General features: G+C 45.9%; 1 protein-coding gene across 1 annotated transcript in view; it reads right to left on the bottom strand.

Annotated features, from left to right (window-relative positions):
- Nucleotides 1-24,389, bottom strand: part of LOC307025506 (bromodomain-containing protein 4-like) — a 38,230-nt gene extending 13,841 nt beyond the window's left edge. Inside the window, 10 exon segments of the mRNA XM_079694876.1 lie at nt 2,573-2,839; nt 3,562-3,690; nt 4,810-5,187; nt 5,664-6,151; nt 9,184-9,316; nt 9,564-9,701; nt 10,020-10,112; nt 11,324-11,534; nt 16,143-16,256; nt 24,251-24,389. Of these exon segments, the coding sequence (XP_079551002.1) occupies nt 2,573-2,839; nt 3,562-3,690; nt 4,810-5,187; nt 5,664-6,151; nt 9,184-9,316; nt 9,564-9,701; nt 10,020-10,112; nt 11,324-11,452 (1,755 nt within the window). The 5' untranslated portion in view covers nt 11,453-11,534; nt 16,143-16,256; nt 24,251-24,389.
- Nucleotides 24,390-24,600: the final 211 nt, after the last annotated feature.

Below are 24,600 nucleotides of genomic sequence, written 5' to 3'. Positions count from 1 at the left end.
GGTTCCTTCGACAAAAAGCAATGGGATCTCTCCACTTCCTGTTCCCTGGTCTCAGAGCCAATGGGATCTCTCCACTTCCTGTTCCCTGGTCTCAGAGCCAATGGGATCTCTCCACTTCCTGTTCCCTGGTCTCAGAGCCAATGGGATCTCTCCACTTCCTGGTCCCTGGTCTCAGAGCCAATGGGATCTCTCCACTTCCTGGTCCCTGGTCTCAGAGCCAATGGGATCTCTCCACTTCCTGCTCCCTGGTCTCAGAGCCAATGGGATCTCTCCATAGGGTTTAGGAAACTAGCTGAACTAAGGTCTGTGGTTGAGACACATTGAAGAGACCGATCACGTTTTGTTCTACATTAAATCATCAGCAGTGACCCCACTGGTGATCTCTGAAGAGTGGACGTGTCTGAGAAACGATGGTTGTTACCAAGTGGCTGAATAGGACTACAGAAGTCGTGGAGGACGTTGTACGTCATTACGCCGAACACGTAAACACTCCTCTAAGTTAGTTTCTGTTCTGCTTGAGAGCAAGTCCCTGCCTCCTGCAGACTGTTCAAACAAACGCTTCAACTCGTTCCATCTAGAATCTGTGTGTTTGAATATGGATCTGAAGTCGGGGTGACGCTGAAGCAGCGAGCCTGCTCTAGTTAGTTTTAACCTTAGCATTTTGCTTCTGACGACTAGATTTATGATTCGAAAATGATATTATCCGGCTGAACAAAACGTGATTCGTCTCTTGAATGTGTTTCAACCACAGACCTTATTTCGAGCTATTTTCCAAAATCCTATGGAGAAATTGCATTGCTTTTTGACGAAGGAACCAGAAGGAGTTTACTTCCGAGTTTTAGGACGCGTCACTGCACTTCTCTATCGACGAGCGGGCTCGATATATGGTTAAATATAGCAGCAGTCGATCGATGTCCGTAGATGAGAGTAGCATCTACGTCACTTTACGGCCCCGCCCACTTTTGGGGGAAACCAACGCTGTCATGTGAATGGCGGTCGAGTCTGAAGCCACTGAGCTCCTTTCTTCTTAGAGGAAGTGCAGAAACAATGAACCCTGGATTTGTTTTAATGTTTGAGGAGCAATAAACGACACAGCAGCTTGTTGGCATGACAACACTATTATTTTCCGCCTCGCTCATGAGAGTAACAGCTGGAGAAATTACGGCCTCGCCTACTGATTTTAATTTAACCATATATCGAGCCCGATTGTGGATTTCCAATGATTTAATGTGATTGTTTGTTTGTTTGTTTGACTGATTTGCCTGACTGGCGATTTGCCTGACTGGCCATCGTCATCGGGCTCTTTGAAGATCAGACAATCAACAGTTTCCTTACATTTCTGATCGGATTGGCAAAAACTTCAGAGTTTGAATTGACCGCCGTTCAAATGACAGCGTTGTTTCCCCCTAAAAGTGGGCTGGGCCGTAATTTTTGCCCGGAACCAAAATCTGAACTTTGGATAAAGCCAGGTTCAAAATTCTTGTGTCAATTTGTGGTCATATTAGAATCTAAAGTTTTTACAGAAGGGATTTTGGATATCTCTTTTTATCACTCCATAAATCAGAAAAAACTAGGGATGCACCGAATATTCGGCCACCGAAAATTATCGGCCGAAAAAGGTTAAAAAGGCCCTTTCCACCGAATGTCAGAGAACAGGGTTACGTTGATCATACTCCTCATATTTGTCCGGGTGTTTTGATTTCAAGTGGTGGAGTAATCCCGAAGTGGTGAAAGTCTTTGCAGTTACACCCCCTCGAGAAATGTCAGCTGAACACGTTTTACAAATCGCAATCCACGCCTCTCTCTCTGATATTTGGAAATATCTCCAAGCGGCAGACATGTTGGCTGTGAGCCAGCCGCGAGCATGGTCGCGCGCCGTGCTTGTCGCCGCGTTTTGATTACGTCATCACAACAACACGTTAGCTTACCAGGCTTATAGGTGCATTTGTTGTTGTTGAAGGCCTGGCTGTTACAGTCTTTATTTACACTAGTTAGTTGTAGGCCTACTGACATTGGTAAAAAATGTATACAATATATATATATATATTTCTATTAATCATTTTCGGCCTTTCGGCATTCGGCCAACTGTTTCCTATTTTCGGTATCGGTTTTGGCCTTTTGAATTTCCCATTCGGTTCACCCCTAGAAAATACTGCCGTAAAGTATACATTTTCGCCACGTTTTTAGGTATAAAATGTTATATAATTCAGGCTATGAATGATGAACAAACTTTTCTGTATATTCAGCATATTGATAGGATTAAAACTGGAAGGTTTGGTAAGTGCTCCTGAAGTGGACTTTTCAGTAGCACTTACGATGTTTTAGCCTGCCGTGTCTCGCCTTAAATGTGTTTTTACTTCTTCTGTTATTCACGGAGAATGTTCTATTTTATTTGATGGCTTTATAAACTTTCATTTATTTTAAATATAAATGTACTTTAGTTCATCTTTCAAGCACAATCTTGAGAGTTCTTCCTCCTAAAGGAAACACATTTAGGTCCTCGTTTTGTAGGAAATCTGCAAAACTAAAAACAACACAAGAATAAAAACACATCTTTCTATTTCTATCTCACCACTCTGACCTGTTCCTGTAATTCGACCAATCGGTGCTCCCGCTCGTGGTCCGACTCTCCGCCCGACGACTCGGACTCGGAGGAGCTGGAGTCCTCGGAGGGGGCGGGAGGGGGTGGGGCTTGTCGTATGGAGGGGGCGGGGTGCAGAGCGGAGGAGGGGGCGGGGTGCAGAGCAGCGGAGAGGGCGGGGTGCAGAGCGGAGGAGGGGGTCGGGGTCCGGTCCTCGGGCTCGTCCGGCATCTTAGCGAAACGCATCTCAAACACGTCCTGAGGGAGGAGAGACAGTGAGCAGAGCTGCTGCACATCCGTACTTCCACATTTTATATTTTATATATTTTTTTAATGCTATTTTATTTCTATTGAGATTTTGGAATGTTTATTTCCTGTCTTTTAATTTGTATTGTACAATGCCTTGTCTCTTTATGCTGCTGCAACACAAACATTTCCCAACATGGGATCAATAAAGTATTCTGATCTCATCTTACTGCAAGAGACCAGACTCTGGTTGAGCTGATTATAAAACAGTACGCAGTGCAGAACTCTTTGCTCTCTACTTCTGTTATTCTGCTGAAACGCACACATTATAGAATATCTGATCACCTTCATCTGTTCACCTTTAACCATGAATGGGAATTTTTTGTTTAGTTTATTTTTTTTGATCTAACCAAAAGTCAGAAAACTGACTTTAATCTTAGATTTTAATAATAAAAAAATTATCTCAGAATTTACTTTTTCAGAAAAAGAGAAAAACATTTGTTATATAAGAATATAAAATAAGAAGTAAAGTCAGGAGTCTGACGCTGGTCTCAGAACTGCATGCGTTTTTACAATAAACACTTTCGGTCAGATCTCTGAAATAAATCTAAATTCAAAAATTTGAAATTCTGAATTCAGATTTCAAACTCAGAATTCTTTAAACTTAGAACATGTGGCCCGATCCTCTCCCGTACTGACTTCACAATGCGTTTTGCACACCACCCGCTCCTCACCTGTAGTTTTCGGGCCATGTTGACCACGTCGTGGTCGGGGGGGTTGTACTTGTAGCAGTTGGAGAACATCATCCGGACGTCAGCAGCGAACTCCGGAGCGCCTCGGTACTGCCGGCCGTCAAGCTTTTTCTGACACACACACACACACACACACACACACACACACACACACACACACACACACACACACACACACACACACACACACACACACACACACACACACACACACACACACACACACACACACACACACACACACACACACACACACACACACACACACACACACACACACACACACACACACACCATTTAAATCACAGAAGTTGCTGAAGAAGCACAGGAGACCGTTTCCATTCAATCAACTGAGACTACAGGCGGGGTGTTAGTACTCGTACTGCAGTATGCAAGTACTCTTTAGTACTTGTAAACAGTGTGTAGTACTGACCTTCACAGTGCTTAGGTCCATGGGGTGTTAGTACTTGTTAGACCCTCCAGAAAAACGCGATCCTGCGATCGCAGAATTTACCTCATAATCAGCAAAATGGCGCATATTTATCAAAAGGCATAATCCCCGCATTTTTCCACAAAGTTGAGGGGGGAAAAAGTGAACTCGTCTTGACGTGAAGTAGTGATGATGGTGACGTCATCAGCTTGCGCATCACAGAAGGTAAAACACCGTAGAGTGAACGTGTGGAACTCACACGACGAACATTTCTACTAAAGACCGGGCAAAAAGTGGACCTTAGCACCGCTGCTATGACTCCATCCTGGGGGAAACACTGACTTCACTCGCGTTTATGTCCATATCGATCAGACCCAGCTCTCCTGACCGGCCTTTATAGAGAGCACCGATCAAACTATTAAGAGTGAACATCGGCCGATAATGATTGGCGGCCAATCGATCGGAGCATCCCTAATTATTACCGGACATTTTGACCGGCAGATTTTGAATTTACGTTTTTTAAATTAATTTTACCAGCTAAAAACGGTAATTACCGGCTAGCGGAAACCCTGCTCTGTAGTACTTGTGCACAGTGTGAACTAGGGCTGCACGATATTGAAAAAAAATGACATTGTGATATTTTTTTCCCCTGCGATATAAATTAGGTTTTTTTTAACTATATTTAACCGGATTAAGGATTTTAGTCACGGACGTCTGGATCTTAACTGGTTGACTCATCATACAGTATGTGAGTACTCTGTAGTACTTGCACACAGTGTGTAGTACTCTGTAGTACTGACCTTCACAGTGCTCAGGTCCATGGGGTACTTGATGATGTCGTGGTAGTCGTGCAGCCCCAGCGCTCGGGCGTCGACCGGCTTGTAGAAGGGCCATGCGTATCCGATGTGTTTCTTAGAGAGCAGTTCTTTGAGGACTCTGTTACAGGACCTCATCTGCTCCTGCCTGCTCAGAGACCCGCCCCCCCCGACGCCCCCCCCCAGCAGCACCCCCCCGCCCGGGTGCAGCTGGGAGTCCGGCTGAGACGCCTCCTTCCTGGGTGTCTTGGCCGGGCGGATGCTGTCGCGCCGCAGCCGGGCGTCGGCGGGCGAGGACTCGCTGAGCTGGTCGTTGGCGGGAGTCGTAGTGTCGGCTTTCCTCTTCTGACTCTTCCTCTGCTGCTGGACGGAGGGGGAGTTTAGGGGAGGGGTTAGTGGAGAGGCAGCTTTAAAGAGTCACACTCATCTCAGACAGAGACAAAGATGTTCATTCAAAAGAAAGTCATTGAGAATTTACTTTAAAAAAATAAATAAAAAGTGACTGAGACCTGATTTTAAAAAGTGACATAGACCTGATTTTAAAAAGTGACTTAGATCTGATTTTAAAAAGTGACTTAGACCTGATTTTAAAAAGTGACTTAGATCTGATTTTAAAAAGTGACTTAGATCTGATTTTAAAAAGTGACTTAGATCTGATTTTAAAAAGTGACTTAGATCTGATTTTAAAAAGTGACATAGATCTAACTTTCAAAATAAAAGCGACAAAAACTGTAATGTAAAATAACCATTTGCTCTATTCCCATATAATATTTTAGTGTATACTAACATTTCAAAATAAAAGCATGTATCATCCTTAACAGATAGTTTCCTCTGCTTACCTTGATGAGGGCGGGGGGGCTCTGCAGCATGGAGGGGAGGCCGGGGTGCGTCAGGCCTGGGGGGGGCAGGGAGGTGAGGCCCTGGGAGGGGGCGTCAGCTGAAAGGGGGAAGGCGGGGGGTCCCAGGTGAGAGGGGGGTCCCAGGTGAGAGTGGGGGAAGGGGGGTCCCAGTTGAGAGGGGGGGAAGGAGGGTCCCAGGTGAGAGTTGGGGAAGGGGGCTCCCAGGTGAGAGGGGGGGAAGGGGGGGCCCAGGTGAGAGGAGGGGAAAGGGGGGCCCAGGTGAGAGGGGGGGAAGAGGGGGCCCAGGTGAGAGGGGGGGGTGGGAGGGACACGAGGGAGCTGGGGGGGGAGGAGATGCTGGGGGAGGGGGCCCTGAGGGGGGGGCGCTGCTCGAGGCGTGGTGGGGGAGGAGGAGAAACCCCCCCGAGTGTGGGGGGTGGAGAAGGGGGAGGAGGAGTCCTGGCCCGAGTCAGACTTGGAGATCACACCTGGAAGAAAAATGTTAAATACGGTTTTAGAAAAAATATCAACTTTGAACAAATCAGATAAACTGCCTTTGGATTAAGAGCGACATGAAGAACAGCCTTCAAAATAAAAGCCATGAAGAACAGCCTTCAAAATAAAAGCCATGAAGAACAGCCTTCAAAATAAAAGCCATGAAGAACAGCCTTCAAAATAAAAGCCATGAAGAACAGCCTTCAAAATAAAAGCCATGAAGAACAGCCTTCAAAATAAAAGCCATGAAGAACAGCCTTCAAAATAAAAGCCATGAAGAACAGCCTTCAAAATAAAAGCCATGAAGAACAGCCTTCAAAATAAAAGCCATGAAGAACAGCCTTCAAAATAAAAGCCACCTTGATCTGACTTTATTGATCCCCACAAACACAAGCCTCAGCTTTGCTATCATTGCAGTTTAGTTGAGTTTATATCCTACATTTGATTTGTAAATAATGATTCACCGTTCACAGGAAGGGGCTTGGCTCTCTTCAAATAAAGACGGCTCATTTGAATTCTCCCCAAATATATTGAGGCTGAACCCGAACGTTCAGCTTGGGGGCCCCCTAGTGGCCGCGGGGGCACTATGCATCTGAATAGTCTGTCTGTAGGAAGAAACCTGCTTTGTGACAATCACCACTAAATAAGTACCAAGATATTATTCACCATCGCCCCGCCCTCCTGTTAATAACCTGTTGAAGGGCTGGTGCTTGACAATGGGACCATACGCCTGGAGCCATGAAGGTGTTATTAAAAGACACCATGTGGAGTTAAAGGTCACATGTCATGCTTTTCTGGTTATCACCCGTCCCCTTGTGTGTTATGAAGGTTTTTCTGCATGTAAACGGTCTGCAGAGTCAAAACCCTCAAAGTACACTCTGTAGGGAGTAAAACTCTAACACAGAGAAGACCTCAACTATGGAGTTATGATCAGTGGGAATGGCCATGACATGTGACCTTTAAAGGAGAGGTGCAGAGGAACTGAGTGTTCCAGTTCAGCAGGTCAGGTGACTCACAAACAACCTGTCAGAACAGCTGAATTAAGCCCACATTCAAACAACACCCTGAACTAGTGTTGTCACGATACCAACATTTTGGTTTCCATACCGATACCAAGTCAAGATACTTTTCTTTTATTATTTTCATGATCAATAAAATTATAGTTTATCTCTTAAGGCTTTTCTTACAACATGGTCTCTTCTTTATACTTGAGTTTATGTGATTTCTTTGATAGTTAACTTTATATTTTATTAACATGTAATAGTACAGTAATATAAATAATTATTGACAAAATGTACATGGCAGATGTTAGCCACATTGGTAAGTTAGCTAAACAGATATTAGACAGTTATCATTGCCATTAATTGCCTCGTCAAACTACGAAAACGTTCGTTTGCCACAAAATAAATTTCACTTGTTTGACTTAGATTTGAGGGCAGGGGCTGAGCATGATGTAATTATGTTATCTCTCACATTCGCTAACCTGTCTGTCTTTAAATTCTTTAAACAGCTCTGGATGCCGGTCGGCGGGTGCTTAGCCAAGGCTCCCTTGGTTTGCAGGGATCTAAACCCTGTGTCACAGACAGGCCTCGTGGTGTCCGTAGGCTTGCCCTCACTGTCAGAGACATCGCTCAAATACTTCCACATTTAGCTTCTGGCGTCTTTTTTGTCAACAAGCCGAGGAGCAGCGGCAGTTGCACTCCCACTCGCAGCCACGCTTCTCGTTTTCTCACATGCTCTGGCAGCTAGCGCGTGCACGAGAGAGGGGAGGGGCTTAGAGCGTGCTTGAGAGGGGAGGGGCTTAGAGCGTGCTTGAGAGGGGAGGGGCTTAGAGCGTGCTTGAGAGGAGAGGGACTTAGAGCATGCTTGAGAGGGGAGGGACTTAGAGCGTGCTTGAGAGGGGAGGGGCTTAGAGCGTGCTTGAGAGGGGAGGGGCTTAGAGCGTGCTTGAGAGGGGAGGGACTTAGAGCGTGCTTGAGAGGGGAGGGGCTTAGAGCGTGCTTGAGAGGGGAGGGACTTAGAGCGTGCTGGAGAGGGGAGGGACTTAGAGCGTGCTGGAGAGGGGAGGGACTTAGAGCGTGCTGGAGAGGGGCGGGAATTAGAGCGTGCTGGAGAGGGGCGGGGCTTAGAGAGTGCTGGAGAGGGGAGGGGCTTAGAGCGTGCTTGAGAGGGGAGGGGCTTAGAGCGTGCTTGAGAGGGGAGGGACTTAGAGCGTGCCTGAGAGGGGAGGGGCTTAGAGCGTGCTGGAGAGGGGAGGGGCTTAGAGCGTGCTTGAGAGGGGAGGGACTTAGAGGGTGCTGGAGAGGGGAGGGGCTTAGAGCGTGCTTGAGAGGGGAGGGGCTTAGAGCGTGCTTGAGAGGAGAGGGACTTAGAGCGTGCTTGAGAGGGGAGGGGCTTAGAGCGTGCTTGAGAGGGGAGGGGCTTAGAGCGTGCTTGAGAGGGGAGGGGCTTAGAGCGTGCTTGAGAGGGGAGGGACTTAGAGCGTGCTGGAGAGGGGAGGGGCTTAGAGCGTGCTTGAGAGGGGAGGGGCTTAGAGCGTGCTTGAGAGGGGAGGGACTTAGAGCGTGCTGGAGAGGGGAGGGACTGCAGGCAGTGCAGGGAGTGGAAGCAGAGCGCTGCACTGCACGGCTCTTATTAAAACGGTGCTTTCCCCCCGGAGTACTTTCCCCCGTCATTCTTAAAGTACCGATACTAATGAAACGGAGGAATCGTAACGTTTTTAACGGCAGGGTATCGCGGTACCTTTCAAGTATCGGTACACCGTGCAACACTACTCTGAACACGACCAACTCCCTTTACTCTGTTGGAAAACAAAAATAATTGTTTTTCTCTCATGCCTCAAGATTTCAAACTAAAAGCATACAAACACTGACTTTAATATAAAAGTGACAAAACGAACCCTTTCCCACAGCAGTGAAAGAGAAAGGCGGTTTGAGACGAGTCTCTCTGGACAGAAGCGTTGAACATGTGCTGTGAGCAATCATTTGACAGATCACCTGTACATCCTGTAAAGTGAAACTCTCACCTGGCTCCCGGCGGCCCCCCCGACGACCCTTCGTAACCACGGCGATCTCCTTCTCCTCCTGCGGCATCTCTGTGATCTTGTGCAGAAAAACTTTCTCCAGAGCCTCCGCCATCAGGACGATGTCATCGCCAGGCTACACACACACACACACACACACACACACACACACACACACACACACACACACACACACACACACACACACACACACACACACACACACACACACACACACACACACACACACACACACACACACACACACACACACACACACACACACACACACACACACACACACACACACACACCTTTAGGGTCAGATGACTGAGACTCTTTGTGTTGACTTCATACATGAGGATACCAGATGTGATGCTAACCTTGTTGTAGATGTAGCAGTTGGTGAACATGGTGTTGAAGTCCTGAATGCACTCCTGAGCGTTCCAGTAGAAGTGGCTGTCCAGGCGCTTCTTTATGGTGCCCATGTCCATCGGGATCTTGATGATCTTGTAGTAGTCCTGAAGGAGAAGGGAAGTGTGTGAGAAGGAGACTGAGGAAAAGGCTACGAGTAGATAGAAGGCACTTAAGGAGATGCTAATCAATAAACATTAGCGACAGATTGCAGAGGCTGAAGGAAGTGTCTCCTCTTGGTTGTAAGATCTACAGAACAACAACCTCTCCAGCTGAGAGGGGGAAAGAAATGCATGTTTTTCTGTAAGGCAAGCTGCTTTACAAAAATGAAAGACATTCAGACAAAGGCATTTAAAAGCAGTCGAGACTGTAGAATAAATAAAGATATATGTGTGTGAGGTGTTCATGCGAGAGGTGTGACTCACAGGTAAGCCCAGCTTGATGGCATCTACAGGAGCCTGGAAGGGCCACGCAAAGTGATGTTTCGACAACATCTTAAACACCTCTTTAAGCAGGAACTGGAAAAGACCAAAATCACACAAACATTTAATTACAAGCACAAGTAGGGCTGTTCAGGTGATCGTATGAAATTATGACAATATAGTGACTCTGTGGGGCTTTTATTTTGAAAAAGATGCTTCTAGCTGAGCTTCCTTTGAGGATAAAGTAACTCTGTGGGGCTTTTATTTTGAAAAAGATGCTTCTAGCTGAGCTTCCTTTGAGGATAAAGTAACTCTGTGGGGCTTTTATTTTGAAAAATAAACCATAACTTGAGACCCTAAAAACATAGTTTCTTTCCTGCGCTTTTATTTATATACTTCGACCCGGAGCTTGCCGTAAGTATATAGATACTCCATGTGACCGTTCCTGAGTACACTGTAATGATACAGTTAGTATATAGTCAGGGCCAAAAGCAACTGTATGGGGCTTTTATTTTGAAAAACATGAGCCTTCTTAAGCTTCCCGTTAGGATACAGCAACTCTATGAAACTTTTATTTTGAAAAACAAGCCTCAACAGATACAATAACATCATGGGGCTTTTATTTTGAAAAACAAGCCTCTAGAAATACAGCAACTCTTTGGGGCTTTTATTTTGAAAAACTTGTCCGTCCGTAAGCGTCCAGTTAGGATACAGTCACTTTTCATTTGAAAAGCAAACCTCCAAGGATACAGTATCTCTATGGGGCTTTTATTTTTTTAAACCAGCCTCTAGGGATACGGTATCTCTATGAAACTTTTATTTTGAAAAACAAGCCTCTAAGGCAGTGCTTCTTAAAGTGTGGTCCGGGACCATTGGTGGTCCGTGAGCACCCCCTAGTGGTCCGTGAGTATATTGGTAACATTTCAGATTTGAAGTTTTCCGCACTCTCGCAGGAATATATTTTTTATATATATAATATTTGTATTGGTTAAGTGGTCCTTGGTATGAAAAAGTTTGAGAAACACTGCTCTAAGGATACAGTAACTCTATGGGGCTTTTATTTTGAAAAAGATGTCTCTTCTTCAGCTTCCCGTTAATTAGCAGTAACTCTGAAACTCTTATTTTGAAAAACAAGCCTCTAAGGATACAGTTAGTCTATGGGGCTTTTATTTTGAAAACATGTCCCTTCTTAAGCTTCTGTTAGGTTTAAGTAACTCTATTAAACTTTTATTTTTAAAAGCAAGCTAATAACAGTAGCGTAGCCTCATCTCTATCTCAATCCTTCAGAACAAGAGTGGATGTTTCACCTGCAGCTGGTTGGTCTGTCTCTTGGGTCTGGAGGGGTTCCACATTTCTGGGGGGGGGGCGTTGAAGGCGAGGGGCGGGGGGGCGGAGGGGGGGTTGAGGCTGCTGCCGGCCTCCAGACCGTCTCCCATGGCGGGGGAGGGGTTCAGTGACGGGGCTTTGAGCAGGGAGGGGGGGCGGCCCCTCAGGCCATTACAGGACACACTGGACTCTCTGCAGGAACACAGCAGGGGGTCAGGGGTCATCAGAAACATCATCAACATGAGGAAATACGTTCAAGAGAAGATGAAAAATATTTACCATTAAAAATAATATTGTTTTTATTTTGAAAAACATGCTTTTAGCTGAGCTTCCTTTGAGGATAAAGTAACTCAAGCGCAACACATTTAAATAATTGGTTTAAACGGCATAATAATAAGGACGATCGTCCGTCCTGTGATTCTCCAGAACACACATGTTATGATATTAGGGTCATGCAGAGTGAGATGAGATCGCTGTCCCTTTAAGAGAGAGAGAGAGAGAGGGGTGTGGTGTGTGTGGATGGTAGAGCGAGAGTGAGGGAGCGTGTGTATGTTTCTGGAAGTGAAACGGGAAAGCAGAAAAACAGAGGTCTGTGATGTATTTTGTGAAACAGAAGAACAGCTAAATAAACTCAACGGCCTCCCAAGAAGAGCTCGCCTCTCTCCAGTCATTGAAGCTAAAGTGGGTTATTGAACCTGAAGCTTGTTGCTTCTGCCCTCCTCGACTACGGTCTGGGAGCCGACAGGAAAGTTCAACACACAGATGGCCAGTCCGCCCCTTTGTAGCATATTATTTCGATGAGAGATGAGCAGATCGCCACTGGGCTTTCAACTAAATACACAGCCACGCAAAAACTGCGGTATTTGTACAGCTCCTTATGGGTACTGAAATTAGTGAAGTGCTTTCCTCTGTGATGAAACGATCAGCACTGCACCACGGAGGAAAGCGGCAGACAGTCGCATGGAGTAAAGAGAGTGGGGCTGCGTTGCGTGCATGGTTTCCTTCTGGCGGTAACGGGGAGAAGCGCTCTGGCGGCGGTCTCGTTCAGGATCCGAAAATACAATTTAAATATTTTGCAAACTTATTCCACTTATTCCTGGTGTGCCGCTGGTTACGGTGCTGCGGGCCAGGGGTTGCCGACCCCTGGGATAAAGTAACTCTATGAAGCTTTTATTTTGAAAAACGTGTCACTTCTTAAATCAAATGAAGTTTTATTTATAAAGCACATTTAAAAGTGATTTTTGGTGGAGCCAAAGTGCTGTACATGTAATAAAAACACATTACTACAATCACAACAAAAGACAATCATTTACAACAGATATACAAACACAGGTGAAAGTCAGGAGTCGTGCTCCGCTCTGACTAGAAGGCCAGGGAGAAGAAGTGAGTCTTTAGCGTAGATTTAAAAACCCCTCGGGTCTGGGCCGACCTCACATGGAGGGGCAGAGTGTTCCAGAGCCTGGGGCCAGCTGAAGGCTCGGTGCCCTCAGGTTTTGAGCCTGGTCTTGGGCACTACCAGCAGCAGCTGGTCAGCAGACCTTAAGGCTCTGGGCCTCTGGCTGGGGTGTAGCGCTGGAGGAGTTCAGCTACATAGGAGGAGCCAGCCCATTTAGGGCTTTAAAAACAAATGAAAGGATTTTCAAATCAGTTCTGAACCGAACTGGAAGCCAGTGCAGTGAGGCCAGAGTTGGGGTGATGTGGTCACGCTTTTTGTGGCCAGTGAGAAGACGTGCAGCTGCGTTCTGCACTAGCTGCAGGCGTTTAATTGACGCCTGGTCCGTACCCACGTACAGAGCGTTGCAGTAATCCAACCTCGAGGTAACAAAGGCGTTAATAACCCTTTCTAGGTCTTTAAGGCCCCGGCCACACGAGGACGATAAAGGTCAAACGCAAACGCAATCCCAAATAAGCTTCCGTCCACACGCAATGTTCACCGGATAGAGTCTGTCCACACGAGACAGCTCCGTTTAGCTCCAACCGCTGGAGAAGCTGCAGTACATATGCAGGAGCCTGTAGGTGGCGCTTTAACTTCCTCAACAAAAGCAGCGAAGAAGCATGGTTGTCATGGTTACCCTTCTGTTTATTCTCCACGGTGGGGGCAGAGGGAACCGGGCAGAGTTTTTCAGCAGTCAACGTGTATTAAAGTTTAAATCTTCCAGACAATATTATAAAAGTGCCGGTCAAAGGTCTTATTTGTTATTTATTGAGCTTTAAAACAAATGAATAATGAATCTATATAATATAATAAAATAATACACGGAGTCTCTCTGTTTCCTCCCTCTCTTCTGACAGCGTCAGTGTCTGTCTCATGCAGCAGCTGATCCAGTAATGACTGACCCGACAGTAAAAACAAACATATTAATAACTAGTTTAGTTTGAGAGGTAATTAAAATAGCTAAGGGCGATGATCTGACTTGAAGTGTGTGTTTTGCTCCGTTCACCGCTGCATCACAGCGGGAGGAGCTGCAGGTGAGCTGCGTGTCTCCGTCCTGTCAGATTAGACTCGCGTTTATGTCCATATCGAGAGAAAGATAAATAATCTGAATTCAGTGTGATTCAGTTTACTTTGACGCGGGGGTGAGTAGCAGAGGTGGGGAGAGGCGGGGCTATTGCATCATCATTATCAGAAAATGATCGTATAGGTCCTACACACGGAGCCGTTGGACCCCCCAGAGCGTTGCGTATGCCGTTCTATCCACCTTGGGACCTCAGTCTTGCTCTCGTTGAGGTTGAGGACATTTTGTCTCAGCTAGGATTTGATCTCTGTTAAGCAGTCCATCAACTGCTGTAGTCAGTAAGGATGGGTATCGAGACCGGTAGTAAGTCAATACCGGTACCTGATTGGACGGTATCGGTATACCGTCAAGCCGCTGGACAAACGGTGCTGCTATCGGTATATGTGTTACGTCTACTTCCTCTCAACAGCGCTCTTATTATTGTTGAGAGACTCCCGCAGGCATGGCGGACAGAGCAAAGCGATCGAAGGTCTGGGTGCACTTTAAAAAATGTAGTGGCGATAGCGCAAGGTGCAATCCATGTACTCAATGAGTTTCTTGTAAAGGGGGTAACACAAGCAACTTAATGAAGCATTTGCAAACGAGACACTCATTGAATCTAAAACGGTGCAGCGTATTTGACAGCCTAAACAATGTGGCTGCTAGGGATACTGCTAGTGCTAATAGTGCTAGCGGGCTTCAGCCGCGCCGTGTGTAAATGTGACCTGAGCGAAGGCTCGCAGGCAGCTTAGCTGCTGCGCACGGGTAATATGTTTTGTTTACCTGAGTGCAGTCTTGCAGGCGCATCGCCTTGTCTTTTTTTAGTTTATTAACACTGATAGTGTATTAATGTGAGCTCCTATACCTATAATAACTTGGCCTTTAATTGAATGCTTTATAAACCAGTTAAACATGTATGTCATTGTGAATTGGAAAACTGCATTTAAATGTTGTTAAAGGTCAACGTTTCAATGTATGGTTCAGCAAGTGTTGGTCGTTTTCTAGGAATTGACATATTTTAATCTCAAATACGTTGTTCTATGTTTAAACCTTCAGACACATGTTGACGTGTTTCAGTTCAGCACATCATTTATTTTGTGATGATTTAAAAGTACAATCCAGAATAATATACGTACTCGCCTTTATCTTTTTGCCATCTTAGCCTTTTGACCAATGTCTTCATATCACAGTTTTGCATGATGTCACTGAAGGACAATGTTTTAAGGATCTCTTGTCGAGCTGGCTGACAGTTTGAAATGTCTGGATGAAGATGTAACTGATTTACAAATGTTAAAAAATGTTTAAAAAAAATCATCCTCTGTCTGAGGGAAAACCCCAAAGAGCATGACAGGGCGAGCCACGCCCCTTTAAGTTATTTTATTTATTTGTGTCTGCTTCTGAGAAGCTAATGTATAAGTTATACAGTTATTTCTGCAAGAAAATGACAATAAAATGACTGTTTAATCTTCACATCTTGTATTCATGTCTATCATTTTGAGCACCAAATTATTGAAAAGTATCGATAAGAGTATCGAAAAATAACGATACCAATAAGCAGTACCGGTACCGATACAATCCGAACGATACCCATCCCTAGTAGTGAAATTTGCTTTGAGAGGCAGATAGATCTGTACATCGTCGGCGTAGCAGAGGAAGGGGATGTTGTGTTTTTTGAGAATTGAACCTAGGGGCAGTATGTACAGGAAAAAGAGGATGGGGCCGAGTATCGAGCCTTGGGGAACCCCACAGGTAAGAGGGGCTTTAGCAGAGGAGAAGGCACCTAGCTGCACTGAGAGGCTACGGTCTGTCAGGTAGGACCTGAACCATGCAAGGGCAGAGCCTGTGATGCCTGCGGACTGTTCAAGCCGTGACAACAGGATGCTATGGTCCACAGTGTCGAAGGCAGCTGTCAGGTCTAACAGCACCAGGACAGCTGGGCTACCTGAGTCGGCGGCTAGGAGCAGATCATTAAAAACTCTTAAAAGGGATGCCATGCGTGGTTAAGAACGACTGCAGCTGGACAGAGACTACTCGCTCCAGGGCTTTAGATAAAAAAGGTAGCTGGGAGATGGGCCTAAAATTTGCGAGAATGGAGGGGTCGAGATTTTTAAGTAGTGGCTTGACACATCCTGAGCTAAGAGAGGTGTTTAAGCTTCCCATTCGGATAGGTAACTCTATGAAGCTTTTATTTTGAAAAACATGTACTTAGTAAAACACAAAACAGAAGTATAAAAAAGACAATATAATCAATCAAGAAAACAGAAAAAGCGAGGATTTAAGATGCATTTAATCTTTGGAGACTCACATGTTTGTTGCTGTGCAGCTTCTATTAACCCAGATGTGTGATCATATCTCAGCTGATGTGGCGGAGAGCTGTGGGGGGGGGGCAAGGAGACCTCGACACAGTGGGGGGTCACACCTGAGGGAAGAGAGGCACACCTGATCAATATCACTGTCTAATGGAAAGCTTCATTCCTACAGGGCTGTTTCTAGAAAGATTCAGCACTATATACCGCAACACCGTGGAAAAAGCGTTGAAGGGCTCTCGAGCGGTGCAACAGTGAAAGGAGTCCCCAGGGGAAGTATTTAAATGTGCACTCTGCAGTTTCAGGTCATTTTCAAACAGTGCTTTCGTTATTATGTTGTTGTGCTGTACGCAAAGTTTGCACGATAAATGGTTATCCTTCACCACAGCAGCTCACACACCAGAACGCGCTCCGAGGTGTGGTTAAACTTTACCCGTCTCGATGTGGACATTGCTCGTTGACAAAAGTGCTCCACATCCAGACGGAGGAATGCACCGGGTTCGACTGTCTTTCTAGAGGCTCTGTAGCCCCATCCACGAGTAACGTTTCCACGCCAGAAGAACCGTTAGCTCTTTTGCATAAATACCGTTATAATCTCAGAGAGTCCTTCACCTCACTGAGCTGTAGTTATCAGCCTCTCAGTCTGACAGGAGAGGACTCTCCTCCACCTCTCAGAGAGTCCTTCACCTCACTGAGCTGTAGCTATCAGCCTCTCAGTCTGACAGGAGAGGACTCTCCTCCACCTCTCAGAGAGTCCTTCACCTCACTGAGCTGTAGCTATCAGCCTCTCAGTCTGACAGGAGAACACTCTCCTCCACCTCTCAGAGTCCTTCACCTCATTGAGCTGTAGTTATCAGCCTCTCAGTCTGACAGGAGAGGACTCTCCTCCACCTCTCAGAGAGTCCTTCACCTCACTGAGCTGTAGCTATCAGCCTCTCAGTCTGACTGGAGAGGACTCTCCTCCACCTCTCAGAGAGTCCTTCACCTCACTGAGCTGTAGCTATCAGCCTCTCAGTCTGACAGGAGAGGACTCTCCTCCACCTCTCAGAGAGTCCTTCACCTCACTGAGCTGTAGCGATCAGCCTCTCAGTCTGACAGGAGAGGACTCTCCTCCACCTCTCAGAGTCCTTCACCTCACTGAGCTGTAGTTATCAGCCTCTCAGTCTGACAGGAGAGGACTCTCCTCCACCTCTCAGAGAGTCCTTCACCTCACTGAGCTGTAGCCATCAGCCTCTCAGTCTGACAGGAGAGGACTCTCCTCCACCTCTCAGAGAGTCCTTCACCTCACTGAGCTGTAGCTATCAGCCTCTCAGTCTGACAGGAGAGGACTCTCCTCCACCTCTCAGAGAGTCCTTCACCTCACTGAGCTGTAGCTATCAGCCTCTCAGTCTGACAGGAGAGGACTCTCCTCCACCTCTCAGAGAGTCCTTCACCTCACTGAGCTGTAGCTATCAGTCTCTGAGTCTGACAGGAGAGGACTCTCCTCCACCTCTCAGAGAGTCCTTCACCTCAATGAGCTGTAGCTATCAGCCTCTCAGTCTGACTGGAGAGGACTCTCCTCCACCTCTCAGAGAGTCCTTCACCTCACTGAGCTGTAGCTATCAGCCTCTCAGTCTGACAGGAGAGGACTCTCCTCCATCTCTCAGAGAGTCCTTCACCTCACTGAGCTGTAGCTATCAGTCTCTGAGTCTGACAGGAGAGGACTCTCCTCCACCTCTCAGAGTCCTTCACCTCACTGAGCTGTAGCTATCAGCCTCTCAGTCTGACAGGAGAGGACTCTCCTCCACCTCTCAGAGAGTCCTTCACCTCACTGAGCTGTAGCTATCAGTCTCTGAGTCTGACAGGAGAGGACTCTCCTCCACCTCTCAGAGAGTCCTTCACCTCACTGAGCTGTAGCTATCAGCCTCTCAGTCTGACTGGAGAGGACTCTCCTCCACCTCTCAGAGAGTCCTTCACCTCACTGAGCTGTAGCTATCAGCCTCTCAGTCTGACAGGAGAGGACTCTCCTCCATCTCTCAGAGAGTCCTTCACCTCACTGAGCTGTAGCTATCAGTCTCTGAGTCTGACAGGAGAGGACTCTCCTCCACCTCTCAGAGAGTCCTTCACCTCACTGAGCTGTAGCTATCAGCCTCTCAGTCTGACAGGAGAGGACTCTCCTCCACCTCTCAGAGAGTCCTTCACCTCACTGAGCTGTAGCTATCAGCCTATCAGTCTGACAGGAGAGCTCTCCTCCACATCATTGTAGAAACATCTTCTTCTTCCGTTAGAGCAGCTAGCACCAGATGCTAATAACAACAGCGCTGGTACCTGTGCACCCTCTCTCTCTCCCTCGCTCGCTCCCACTTTGGCTGTGAGCTGCGGGCGCCAGATAAGCCAACATGCCCCACTTTCATCACTTCCAGCGCCCATCGTACAGGGCAAATGAAAAGTGTAACCGGGATGAAAAGGGTGTTACATTTACTTAATTATGAATGTTGTTCCATCAAGGCCGAAAATAGGATTAGCCCCAACGGTCAAAACATTTTTTTCCCTCCCAGAGCTGTCAGCGCAGCGCCTCCACAGATCTGGCGCCCTAGGCGAACAACTCTAACGCCAGTGCGACGGGCCGGCCCTGGTCTCAGGTTACGCTGTAGGAAGTGTAGGTACAACACTATATTTCCCGCCCCGCCGCAGTCATACAGTAGGCTACGGAGAGCTGCGAGAAGCATCGAAAAGCGGAACCGAAATTCACATTTCCAAATGATGCCGTTGGAATCGAAATGTTGGAACGTACTGTACGTTCTCGGTACCCAACCCTACTCGTCAGCAGCAGCTGATCTCTCTCTCTCCCGTCAGATTAGACTTCACTCGCGTTTATGTCCATATCGATCAGATCCAGCTAGTTCTAGCTAATGATATGACTACCTGCTTATTAAAAGACACCTAAACAATAAGTGTCGCTATGCAACTGGGTGAGACCACAAAGTATAGCGCAGCATTATGCATTTGTTTACATGCCCACCAGAACCCCGAGGCATTACCAACAGATCAACGCACAATCAACCCATACAGGACATCTCTTTCTCCACATTAAGTGTTACACATTAGAATTGACTATTCTTGTCTGTCACATCAGTGGCGCGACTGAAGCGGTATTGCGCTAAAGGGAAATTATTTTTGAGATATATAAAAAATATATAAAAACATGTCTCTGAAGTGTTTTGCTAAAAATACCAAACAGATCATTGTAGCCTCATCCCCCTCTCTTCCAGCTGTTACTAAAGAGGTGATTCTAGGCTTTGAAAGAAAAACAAAAAAAACACATCAAGGATTCTCTCTGAAACAGGAAGGAGCTCAAACTCTCTCTCTCTCTCCGGTTTACCACAAGGTGACTTCCTTTTGATTTCCTGCTTCTTCACACACACTCTCTCCAGTACAGGTTAGCTCTGAGTGTTAGCATGCTAATGTAAACACAGACCATATTACTTCCAGAACACGTCTCATTGTTTCTGACAGCAACGTTTCTGATTGGCCCGTGGGGGTAAAGCCCGCCCACATTTGAGTAATGTCGTCATGACGCAGCGAATCTGGATCAGCTCAGTTGTTGCCCCGTTTTTAGAGATGTGGGTACGGAGGAGAAGAGAGAGGGGTTTATTTCCTGACACTTTGAGAGTCTCCTGACACACCGGGACACACAGGGGACACACCGGGGACACACCGGGGACACACACACCGGGGACACACACCGGGGACACACCGGGGACACATGGTGATGTAGAAGAGACATCAGAGAGTGAGTTCTGCATGATAGGAGAGCTTTAGGAGGAGCTGGCTGCATGCTTCCTGCTGTAATGGATCCTCTGAACTCTGACCTGAGCGCTGGCTGCTCAAAGGTCCTGTGAGCAAACAAAGAGGATCTCTGAATTTCAGCGTGGCATGATGCCCTTACGTATTAAAGCTGCCCCGATGGCTCGCCTCGGTGTTTCCGCCAGACCAGGGCTGAGAGGGCATCCACCCCGAGAGCGGGGGTTGCTTGAATTTTGGCTTGAGCCGTCCCTTATAGATACCGTCTCTTTACGTTAGTGAGCCGGATCATTTGGCTCGGCTCTCTTAAAGCGCCGGCTGCTTCGGCTCCCAAACGGCTCTTCAGTTTACCACAGTTTACCACGGAGCCTCAGCTTCGGTGCTCCGGTGCTCGCAGCTCACGCGCGTGCTCAACTAGCACGGCTCATCGCGTCCAAATCGTGCACGTTCTGTGTTGTCCCGTAGCAGGCACCGCCGATGTCGGGGAAACGATCTTCAATACTCCGAAAATAATCCCACCAGACTCCTTTGCCCCTCCAACAGAGGGATGTCCTTGTCCTGTTTCCTTTTTATCATTTCAAGCGATAAAAACTCTCGATATTCTCTGGAATTATTCATATTTGTGCCCTCGGCTCGAGCTCAGGGCGTCAAACGACGGCAAGACGCCCCCCGGGGGATACGCTGCTGTCGAGTGATGAGGCCCGAGCCTAGATGCCAAACTCAAACGATATGCTGCTCTAATAAACATATAAAGAAACACGTGAGTTGTCTGGCTGAACTCATGTCACGGTATTTATTGATTTTTCAATGATTGGAAATGTTTTAACATTTATACGCCTCGGAAAAATGTGCGTACAAGCGACCCTACACTCGACTCTACTTTAAACACCAGATCCGATGTTCATACTTTCAGCAGCTTTAGTTCGACAACATTTACAATTAACGTTTATTTGGCTATATCATAAAAAAACTGCGAGAGAGGGAGAGAGAGAGGCGGGCAGAGGGCGAGGGGGAGAGAGAGAGAGGCAGAGCGAGAGGGGGGGAGAGAGAGAGGGAGAGCGAGAGAGGCGGGGAGAGGGGGAGCGAGAGGGGGAGACAGAGAGGGAGAGAGAGAGAGGGGGAGAGAGAGAGGGGGGAGTGAGAGGGGGAGAGAGAGAGGGAGATAGAGAGGCGGGGAGAGGGAGATGGGGAGAGAGAGAGAGGGAGAGAAAGGGAGAGAGGGGGAGAGAGAGAGAGCGAGAGAGAGAGGGGGAGAGAGAGAGGCGGGGAGAGAGAGAGGGAGAGAGAGAGAGAGAAAGGGAGAGAAAGGGGGGGAGAGAGCGCTTCCGCTAATTTCTCCCGTGTTATTATCCAAAGTTAACGTAAACTTGAATAATATACTTCATTTGAATGTAGTAATGTTGTTGTTTGTTGTTGTTTGTTTGTTTGTTGATTGCTGTTTGTTGTTTGTGGAAACACATCATTTATTGAAAAATATATCTGACATTTTCGATCCGTTACGATTTTAAATTGAAGCAATATAAAAATGAGCATTAACTGAGGTTTAAGCTTTAAAGACCCCCACTTTAAAGACTCCCAGAGCCCCCCCCCCCCCCCCACCCGATGGTCGGTGTCGGCCCCAAAACACCCGATCGGAGCATCCCTCCCAAACATAATATAAAAGTTAAGCACTGACAGGGAGCATGTTGACGGCACTATAATGCACCCTAATGCTACCTGGAGTCAGGTGTTAAACCCAGGAGCACCCGTTACATCCAACCTCTTTCAGAATGCAATCACCTTTGTCTTGTTTCTGTTCTGATTTGATGCAAAGTGTCTTGGAGCGTTTGGAAAAGCGCTATACAAATCCCATGTGTTATTATTATGAATAATAATAGCTCAACAAGATACCGGATGATGTAATGCTGTGCTAACAATAATCCTTGTTTTCCATAAAACCCTTGTTTGTGTGTTAAGTCAGTCAGAGCAGGTTATCTGTAGTAATATTGATCCAAATACATAATCATAATGTAATAGTTAAACACTGACAGGGAGCATTTTGACTGCACTATAACTTATGGACTTGTACTGTATTGCTATCCTGAAGGACACTAAGGTTTAAATACATTAAAGACCTGTATAAGATGATTCTCACTGTGGACCTAAAGACATCCACATGTGTCCCTACAACCCAACTTCTATAGAGTCTGTCAGCACGATGCCCTATGAAGCAATGCTAAGCTAACAATAATACAATCAGCAACACATGGACTTTAAATGAACATCGATTATTAAACTACATGAGCAGCCATGTTGCTGCTATTCCATAACCACTGGTAGCGTTATGTATAGACAGAAACATGAGCTACGTGTCACAGAAATCGTTATTTAACACGAACTACAGTGAGTCATTATTTAAAGAGCAATAAGTGAGTTTCTCTAACCTTCCCTCAGCACGCCGCCATGTCCGCTGACAGATCCGCACGTCGTAAACCTCCTCTCAGAATATCACGTAAGTTACGCACGCCGCTCTTTACATGAGATCCTGCCTGCGTAACCTGCGTAAATTACGCTGCCGACGGAACGTAACGTACGTCACGGCCTACGGGGCTTTTCCTTTATATTTGTTTTTGGGATTTATGTACTTTCTGTTATTGTGTTGTATTACTTTATATATCTACCACTGATGTGAACATATATAACATATATTTATATATGTTATTGAATAAATAAAGGAGTACCCGTGTGTGGGCCCACAGAGCATGCGCAGTTGAGTGTTCTCTTAAACCCCCCTCTCTGTCAGACAGATTAATGGAGAGTGAAAATGGATTCAGGTTTTAGAGCTTTTTATAAACTTGTACACCCTAATGATCTAAATAAGGGCTATAAAAGAGTTCCTGTTTGGAAGTTTATTTAACTAAAGTAAAGTCTGATGTATTATATTATGAACATCATATCAGGTTTATAGCCAGGTACGTTTACAGGTACACATAATTAGCTTTGGTGTTTGCTGCTACGAACTTTAACAATCTGAAAGAATAAGCTGCAAAGTAGGTAAAAAAAAGAAATATATAAGGGTAATAAAAATAAGTATTTTAAAGAAACAATTCAGCATAAAAAAGAATGCTAAAGACAAGTATTTACACAAAATTTAAATATACAAATAACCTTAAAGCTAAAAAACAAAAACACTTCGGACAATGCGTATATATGGATAACTACATTGTATTATATTTTATATAAGGGGTAGACATATTAGGTAATACATGAAAATGCAGTTTCATGTTTGTGTGTGTGAGTGTGCGTTTGTCTGTGTGTGTGTGTGTGTGTGTGTGTGTGTGTGTGTGTGTGTGTGTGTGTGTATGTTTCATGTTTGTAAATAACACAATTAATTGCCTCTATATTCATAATGTTTTTAACAGTGCTACTGTGAGTCCGGCAGTGTTTCAGTGTGTAGGGACAGACCTACAAACCCAATGTCACTGTGTGTGTGACCATGTGTGTATGAACATGTGTGTGTGTGTGTGAACATGTGTGTATGAGAAATAAAGAGGGTTTCATCCTCAAATGCTTCTTAGTAAAAATGTTCAAAATTAGGAGTCTCTTTCTAAAGATTGTTTTACATGCTGCTGCATCGAAAGCATGTGCCGCTTTGGGATTAATAAATTATATCTTATATTATATGAAGATGTTGTTGTCTAAATCTTTGCAGTGTGTTTGCAGGATAAATTGTGTGTAACATTTAAAAAGAAACCTATTTATTATTGAGCAGAAATGTGTTTCCAATGTCCTGATATATTTCAGAATCCCTTTATATGACGATCTTTGTGTTTATATTGTGTATCTATAGATGTATGTCCTTCTTTATTCATATCTACATATTCACTGTTCATCTTGTTTATCTCATCTAAGTGAATGGGAGAGGAGGCTGCAGTACCGCCGTTTGACCGCCACTCAGAATCACCTTCAGCATGTGGCGCACTTCCTTCCTTTGGAGCTTTTGCTACAAACAAACAGCAGCTAGCCCGTTAGCCTGTTAGCATGATACTCTGCTAGCTCTACTCCTGACAGCACCGTTGCCATGAGAACGACCTCCTAACCGCTAGTATTGACAGTTAGGAGGACTCGACACACAATACAACACAACAACAACAACAACAAGCCTCGCTTTGAACGTTAAAGAGTAAAACACAGAGCCGGCTGAAGGCCCGCGAGGACAGCGAGGCGCACACTGACAGCGCGGGAAATCCGCTGCCGACAGAGGGTTTTGTGGGGTTCCCCCAGGTCCTCGCGCTGTTTAAACACCTTACGGTGGTCGCGAGGGGGTCTTTAAATGCTGCTTTACCTTCTTTATGTTGCTGTCAGTCAGCAGACCTTCCTCGCCCCAAATCCAGAACAAACAGTCCCGTCCGTTTGACGTCGGGCGATGACGTCAGACGCACGATGGGCGGGGCTAAGGTTTGACAGCTGACCCGCCCACTCCTTCTCAGTGGGTAACATCCGGGCAACATCACGCAATACCTGGCAATGATTTCAATGCAAAAGTTAGATTTTAGAATAAGGTCAGATTTTAAAGTCAGAATTTGTTGTCTTGTGGGAATCAGTTATTTATTTAAACTGTCATTCTGATTTCACAGTTTCATGTCAGAATTCATCGGTAAAAAGATAATTTAATAACTGTTTTTTAATAAAGTT

This window comes from Notothenia rossii, assembly GCF_949606895.1.
Source record: "Notothenia rossii genome assembly, contig: SUPER_1_unloc_1, whole genome shotgun sequence".
In the NCBI taxonomy this organism is placed as follows: Eukaryota; Metazoa; Chordata; class Actinopteri; order Perciformes; family Nototheniidae; genus Notothenia; species Notothenia rossii.
Note: the sequence above shows the minus strand (reverse complement) of the source record. Positions and strands in the feature narration are given on the sequence as shown.